This window comes from Dendropsophus ebraccatus, chromosome 12 (assembly GCF_027789765.1).
Source record: "Dendropsophus ebraccatus isolate aDenEbr1 chromosome 12, aDenEbr1.pat, whole genome shotgun sequence".
Taxonomy (NCBI): domain Eukaryota; kingdom Metazoa; phylum Chordata; class Amphibia; order Anura; family Hylidae; genus Dendropsophus; species Dendropsophus ebraccatus.
The window spans coordinates 24,629,079-24,636,617 of record NC_091465.1 but is presented as its reverse complement, the minus strand read 5'-3'; the positions used below and the strand labels follow the sequence as shown (position 1 = coordinate 24,636,617).

The window sequence follows — 7,539 nt, the reverse complement described above, 5'->3', positions numbered from 1 at the left end:
GTTTTCTTTCCAGTCTGACACAATGCTCTCTGCTGCCCCCTCTGTCCATGTCAGAAACTGTCCAGAGCAGCAAATCCCCATAAAATACCTCTCCTGCTCTGGACAGTTCCTAATATGGAAAGAGGTGGCAGCAGAGAGCACTGTGTCAGACTTGAAAGAATACACCACTTCCTGTAGGACATACAGCAGCTGATAAGTACTGGAAGACTGGAGATTTTTTAAATAGAAGTATATTCCAAATCTACATAACTTTCTGATTTAAACACCCCCGTAGTATGGAAAAGCATTGTCTATTACATAGCGCTAGAATTATTTCTTTGCTGTATACTTGCCTGTGAACATGTTAATGTGCATATCAAGAGCTTTCTTATTGTACACTCTAAACATCATGTAAACAGAGTCTAATAGAAGATGTCAGGGGAACAGAGGGTCAGCCATGTTGGTTTTTACACTAAAGAATCCCCATTAAAAACACATACATACCCGACAGCGTAGAAGAATAAGTATTCATGTAAGGTGTCAGCCATAACTGAAGGGGTCAGCATCAGTGGAATAAACCAAAATTTCTGAATGGGTTTCCATATCATATAATAATAATATTCATTTTATTTGTTATAATCTTAAAGGATCTCCTTATATCTGAATTCAGTTTCCTTCACAGTTATTGCTCAGTACTGGAAGTATTACACAACATATAGGTAATGATAATATGCCCACTAGGGGCGCTGTTCCATTGCGGATATCTATCTTTTTTTTTTTTTTTTTTATTAAAGTGCAGAAAGTAGTCTGGTGGCTCTCCTGGGTTTTTATAAAGTGTTGTGTGCGGAATAATAACGGATTAATGTAACATATATTTGTTCTTCCAGGGCTAGAAAAATATATTAGCTTTTTCCCATAGACAGCATGTGTATGGGCATTGCCTGATATTGCAGCACAGCACAACTAAATGGGTTTTCCTCAGGATAGACCAGCACTATGTGATCCTGGAGAACTGACGCTCAGTAATCCCCCCAATCATCTGTTTGTCAGAGCTGTGGTGCCCACTTATATAGACAACAGAGCCAGAAATAGACAGTGTTGTACATTGTTTAGCATCCATGCTCAACTTCTATTGAAGTGAATGGGACCTACGCTGTAGTAACCCAGTTTGGCCACTACACCATGTACGGCGCTGCTGATTTCAGCCCTGACAAACAGCTGATCAGAAAGAGTGCTTGTTCTCAGATCCCTATTGACAAGAGATGAGTGAACCGGGTTCCGGTTCGAGTCGATCCGAACCCGAACGTTTGGTATTTGATTAGCTGGGGCTGCTGAACTTGGATAAAGCTCTAAGGTTGTCTGGAAAACATGGATACAGCCAATGACTATATCCATGTTTTCCACATAGCCTTAGGGCTTTATCCAAGTTCAGCAGCCACCGCTAATCAAATGCCGAAAGTTCGGGTTCGGATGGACTCGAGCATGCTCCAGGTTCGCTCATCTCTACTATTGACTCATCCGGAGTATTAGTCATCAGTAAAAAAAAAAAAAAAAGTCTGGAAACCCCCTTAAACCCTTTAGCTCAGCGGCAATACCATGCACAAACTGTAGACAGTTTTGAAAAAAGCAGCAGTGCTTTTTCAATCCTGTACAATCCCTTAAAGCTATAGGTATATGTGGCCCAGACTACTGTAGTTGTGTTGTTCAGAGCCACATGTTAATATATCTGACACCATAGACAAAACCTGATTCTTGTGATAGATATATATATTATATATATATATATATATATATATATCATGTACGGTGATGTGTTATAGCTACATAATACTACAGACAACCAACATTTATCGCCAAAACTTATTTACTGAAAGCTGGCGTCAGCTTCTGATCCCGCATCCCTTACTATAGACTGACGTATAATATATATATATATTTTTTTATATATATATATATATATATATATATATATATATATATATATATATATATATATATGTGTGTGTGTGTGTGTATACCCTGTGTTATCTAGTGTTTTGCACAGTGAGCACCCAGCCAGCAATAAACCTCCCCAGACCCTGTAAAGCTATCTCTCTTCATATGCTGACAATCTGTAAACTATATCTTACTCTATAATACTTAAATCTAACTACTATATACAGTGTAACATAGACCTTCCCTTCCACGGAGGTCCAACCACACATAACATAGTGTCACAGTAGTAATAACCCCACTCATATGCGGGGAAGGGGCATCTATTCAGTGTTAGTTCTCTTGCATGGTAATCCTTAAACCAATGGTTACTTTATGGGCTTATATGAGACCGGCCATACACAGGACAAGTTTTCCGAATAGTCCGCCATTTTTCAATATCGATCATTAATATCATACAATAAAAGTAATAAAAGGATATGAAGGATATGAATCAGTTTACACAATGTATAGAAGTGGGCATGGCAATTTTCCTATCTACCCTTGAAACACACGACCGATGGCTACGATGCATCGGAAAATGTTGTATTATTGTGTTCTATGGTGATCCTAACTAATATAAGAGACTGCACAGTGTATGACCATTGTCGACACGTATACAATTTCACTCATATACACTTTAAGGCAGCTATTGTAAAGCTACAAGCCTAAGAGCGGCTGGGACTTGTAGTTTTAGAACAGCTGGGTAGAGACCTATGTCACTTGTTTGGCACACAGTATAGTCTATTAGGTATAGCATATCCTAACTTCACAGTGATATTGTCCCCATGATCATCACAGTCAGTCCAAACTATCCAAGCGTCTTTTTCTTAAACCTACGGAAATGAAGCTATCACGGTCCCCTCTTAGTAGAGGGGTGCATAAAGGCGGGGTGCATCAGGTTCTCTGTAATGTAGGCCACTAAGAGGCAGATGATGACCAGCATCACACATATCGACCCCCCTACGGCAGTCATGGCGATAACGATATCCTGCATGCCCACCGGCTCCACGCTAAAGTCCACGCACTCTTCCATAGACGTCCTGTTAGCGAAGAGGGTCTGCAGGCAGATTGTATACCTGACGTTGTCGTGCACGTTGGTTAGGAGGTAGTCTCTACAGTTCACACCTAGCTGGATGGTGTCGCATTGGAAACGAGTGAAAGTGCCGTTCCAAGAGCAATTGATCAAAAACCCTTTAAGGTCGGCAAGGTACGGAGCCGGTGGCTGCCATTGCAGAAGGACACTGCTGTTTCTTAACACGTTGGCCAATAAAGACCTCCCTGACTTGTACAGAACGCATTCTCTTTGGTCACAGCGGAAGTCGCTATCCATGGTCCTGAAACAGATGCTCTTTTTGGAGCTCCCCTGCCCTTCGCCGAACACTTTGTAGGGGCAAACAGATTCATTTGGCATCAAGTTACTCTGCCTGTTTAGTCTAGTTATGTTCACCGAGGTAGCTCCTCTTTTATGGCGATGAAACAGTGGAGAGGCTGCGGATGAAGAGTCCATCACATAGGAAGAAGACGATGAGCTGCTTCTAAGCATTGGGTGTCCATTGACTCGCTGCCAGCCCCCCAAAGCAGCCATGGGTCTCCATTCAAAGAGGCAAAGAAGCAGCAAAGACTGGAAGGTCCCAAAGTATAAATGGAACATGGTGACTAATGGAAACCCAATGCATCCAAGGCATCCAAGTAAGCAGGTAGTCCCAGGAATGGTGATCACACGGGGTCCTAATCCTCTATACGAAGGTCACTTTTCATGCCTGATGCATAAGTGGATTGCAATAATATGGACTTCCTCTCTAGCCGCAGCCGTCTCTCCATCTCTTACATGCTGTGGCATCTTCCTATAGCCATGAATGGGGGCAGAATCCAGCAGCTGTTTCTCCTGGTGCCAGGCACTGCATGCCGCTCTGCTGTCCCTCTTCCAATGCTCTGTAGCGGCCACGTTTTGGACATATTAACTTGAAATAGGTCTGCATCTCCTCCTGATGTTGGTTACAAGCAGCGTTTCTCTGTGCAGCCTCCTCCTGATCTCCAATAGGAAAGCAGCAGCTCTTAACCCATGCCTAGCCTGCCTGCAGCCACACTACTATAGGACTGGAACGCTGTCAAGACACTGGGCTGTGTGTAAACCAGACCAGGCGGACAGAGGAAGACCATCAATAGCTTCCTGCTCTGGTCTGATTGCAAAAAAAAAGAGAACATTAAGCTAAAGTTACTTGGGGAAAAATATTGCAATGCTGGAGAAATGTTTTTTTTTTTTATTAATGTGGGTTTAGTAGTAAGAAATAATCCCATTACTGTATATATCTCATCAGTCATCCTGAGGATTGGATAATAAATCGGTCGTCATACAGAATTCTGGGTAGATTAAAAATTATGCAAAAACACTGAATTGGCAAAATCTGAAAATTGGGACAAAATTCTTAAAGGAGAAGTCTGATCATTTGTAAAATACAGAAGCTGGCAGGTTAAGGGCGGAATTTGACCAGGAGTAGGAACTCACTTCTTCCCGTGTCCACGGTGATTGGCGGGACCGGCCTCAGGACCCCGGCCAGGCTGTGGGATCTCTGGTGTTAACACCAGGCTGATGGGCTGCCACTGTCACTGATTGGCTAAGCAGCCAGCCCATCAGCCGGGACAGGCCTTTTCCGGGACGTCATTGCACCTTCCGGCAGGGGTCCCTAGGCTGGACCCGATGCTCATCGGGGGCACGGGGAGAGGTAAGTACGTACTCCTGATCAAATTCCCCCCTGCCACCTCCCAGATTTCACAAATGGCCAGACTTCTCCTTTTAAAAATATATAAGCCGTACCATACTCCTGATTAACCCTTTCCACTTTCCAGCACCAGTAGCATCCTCCTGGAGTTTGCTTACTATGCTACATGGTTGACCATCCATGTGACCACAGAAGCCAATGGCTAACCTTAGTGGTATCGTAGTGATCACGTATCATAGTAGGTATAGGTATTATAGTAAACAATGGGGCAGCATCAGATTGGCAGGAGATGGGGTTATCAGGGGAGTATTGGCACTTTCCCCTTCTTCCCGCTTGATTTCAAGAGCCACAGATGCCGGGTGGAGATGATTAGTTTGTGGCCTAGAACGTGGAGAAGATGCTGAACTCAGAGATATGTAGCTGTATACCATTCCGTATTCTGATGCTAAAAGCTGTGTAAATGCTGGAAGGATGTGAACCCTATGAATCCTGCTTCTCTACCCACACAGAGTGAGTGACAGCTCTTATTGTTTGCACACAGGAGAGCTGTCAATCACTATGTGTGGGTGGAGTTGCAGGACTCCAACATGGAAATAATGGCGGAAAGAAGACTTCGCTCCAGAAATCCAAAACAGCCTGTTATAGGTCCGGCTTCCTGTTTCCACTTCCAGTAGGAAGATCAGCTCTGGAGCACAAACTTCTGCTGTAACAAGTGAAATATTATAATGTAAATAGGTGCCTTATTTTATGTAGCCGCCCTATTAACTACTTTATAGTAACAATACATCAAAAGCTAGAAAGCTATTCGATACCCTTATTTTCACACCCAAAGGAAATGTATTCAGAATTCATTAAGATGTGGATTCTCTGGATGATTGATGAAGCTTAAAGCAACCACCAGATATCGACCTATTGATCGGTATGATGAATAGTCAATAGAAGCAAGAAGCCACTCCTGTTGTCTGTCTGCCCCCCGGCCATCGCTTATTGCCTGCTGCCCCCACCACTAGACATCAGACACAGCCAGGACATTAGTATTAATATGGTTTGTGGCATTGATGGACGTCTCTTGGTTGTGCCATATAACACAGTCCGAGCAAGAAAAAAAACTATAGGATGTGAATATACTGAGGCCATATGTTAGATGCTTTAATGCAAAGTAATGAGCGGTTTCCCAATTTATTGGTTTCATATTATCTTACATAACCAGAATTTTCCTTACTCCACCCACCATTCTTCCAATGGATGGCACAAATCATCACAATGGACGTCGGAGCCACAGGTTGGAGAGGATGGCAGGTGGCAAAATCGGAGGTTAATTTGGTTTTGAATAGACATGTATAATCTTTAATACCAAGCTTCAACCCACCTTAATAGTTTCCTTCCAGAATTTTAGATATTATATATATATATATATATACAGTGGTGCCTTGGATTACGAGCATAATTGGTTTCGGGGCCGCGCTTGTAATCCAAATCCACTGTTATACCAAGGCAAATATTCCCATAAGAAATCATTGAAATGCAAACAATTTGTTCTACACCCCAAAAATAATGATTTTATATTCTGAATAATATAAAAAACAAATGAAACAAACATTTATAAACAGCAGAATATGTGATATTATAAGTTACTGTACAGTATAGTAACCAGCATTTGGAGTATAATGTATAGTAACTGCAGAAACCTGAAAAACAGCAGCAATTTTTAGATACAGGATGGAACTGCATATCCCCATAATGCAGTAGCGTAGTACAACAGGCTAGAAAGAAAAGCAGGGCTGCAGTCAGAGGTCTTCAGCATGGACCAATCAGGACTGACAGAGACTGCAGGGAGCATGAAGGAAGGAGCAGGGCAGATGTGGGCACATACATGCAGCACTCTCTGTCCAGGGAGAGAGGGGTTACAGCTATAAAGAAATTACCTCCACAGTCCTGTCCCCTGATGCAAGCCCCAGCCTGAAGTGGATCTGCTATGATTTGGAAGGTGAGGGAGACTTCCTGGGTCAGAGTACAGGGCTGTAGACCCCGCTGTGCAGACCATGTCCCTCCTCCGCTCCCCCTCCCACCCAGTACAGGAAGCTCTTAAACCAAAGCAATGCTCTTAAACCAAGTCACAATTTTGAAAAACTATGAGCTCTTAAACCAAAATGCTCTTAAACCAAGTTACTCTTAAACCAAGGTACCACTGTATTATAAAAACTGCGAGGATAATTCTACTGCAAATCCAATCCTGAATCTGTAGGATCTACTAGAAAATCCTCACCAAATGTTGCTGATTTTGATGGGGATTCTGTTGGGGATTTTTTATAAAATCAGTATACTCATCCAGTGACCATTCTTACAGCTCTAGTGATGATATGGTGACACACATGGTATGTCTGTTAAAGCATTGGAAGAGGCCAGTAAAATAAAGATGCTCCACTCAAGCCAACTGGCTGATGCAAGTGAGCGCTGATGAATATTTGCTGACTGGTCTTAAAGGGGTACTCAGACGCTGATGAAAAAAAAAACAATCAATCAATAATAAACATAGTTTTTCCACTTACCATCCCTCCTGAGTCTGTCTCCGTTTGAATTTCCCGCTGTTTGCAGGTCCCTAAAGCTCCAGTTGGTGGCTTCATTTCTTCTTTACTTCCTGGTTTGGGCTTTCCCATGATGCACTTAGTCTCCTGTGATGTCTAACTGACTCTGTAAAACTGTTAGATGGCTTACAGCTTGCTCAGCCAATCAGAGCTGAGTCATCTGACAAAGGGAGGTTGGCCTAACAGGGCTTAGACCCGCCTCCCTCTTGGTGGATGTCATTGTCACAAAATGGCTGCCACAGAGCAGCCTGGGGTCAACAGTCATTAGGTAAGAATGAGTT

At 42.8% G+C, this 7,539-nt stretch overlaps 1 protein-coding gene across 1 annotated transcript; it reads right to left on the bottom strand.

Annotated features, from left to right (window-relative positions):
- Positions 1–2,519: 2,519 nt before the first annotated feature.
- On the bottom strand, positions 2,520–3,538 carry FNDC10 (fibronectin type III domain containing 10). Its single transcript, XM_069946630.1, has one exon. It carries the CDS (start codon positions 3,536–3,538, stop codon positions 2,804–2,806), a length of 735 nt encoding a protein of 244 aa, XP_069802731.1. The 3' UTR covers positions 2,520–2,803.
- Positions 3,539–7,539: the final 4,001 nt, after the last annotated feature.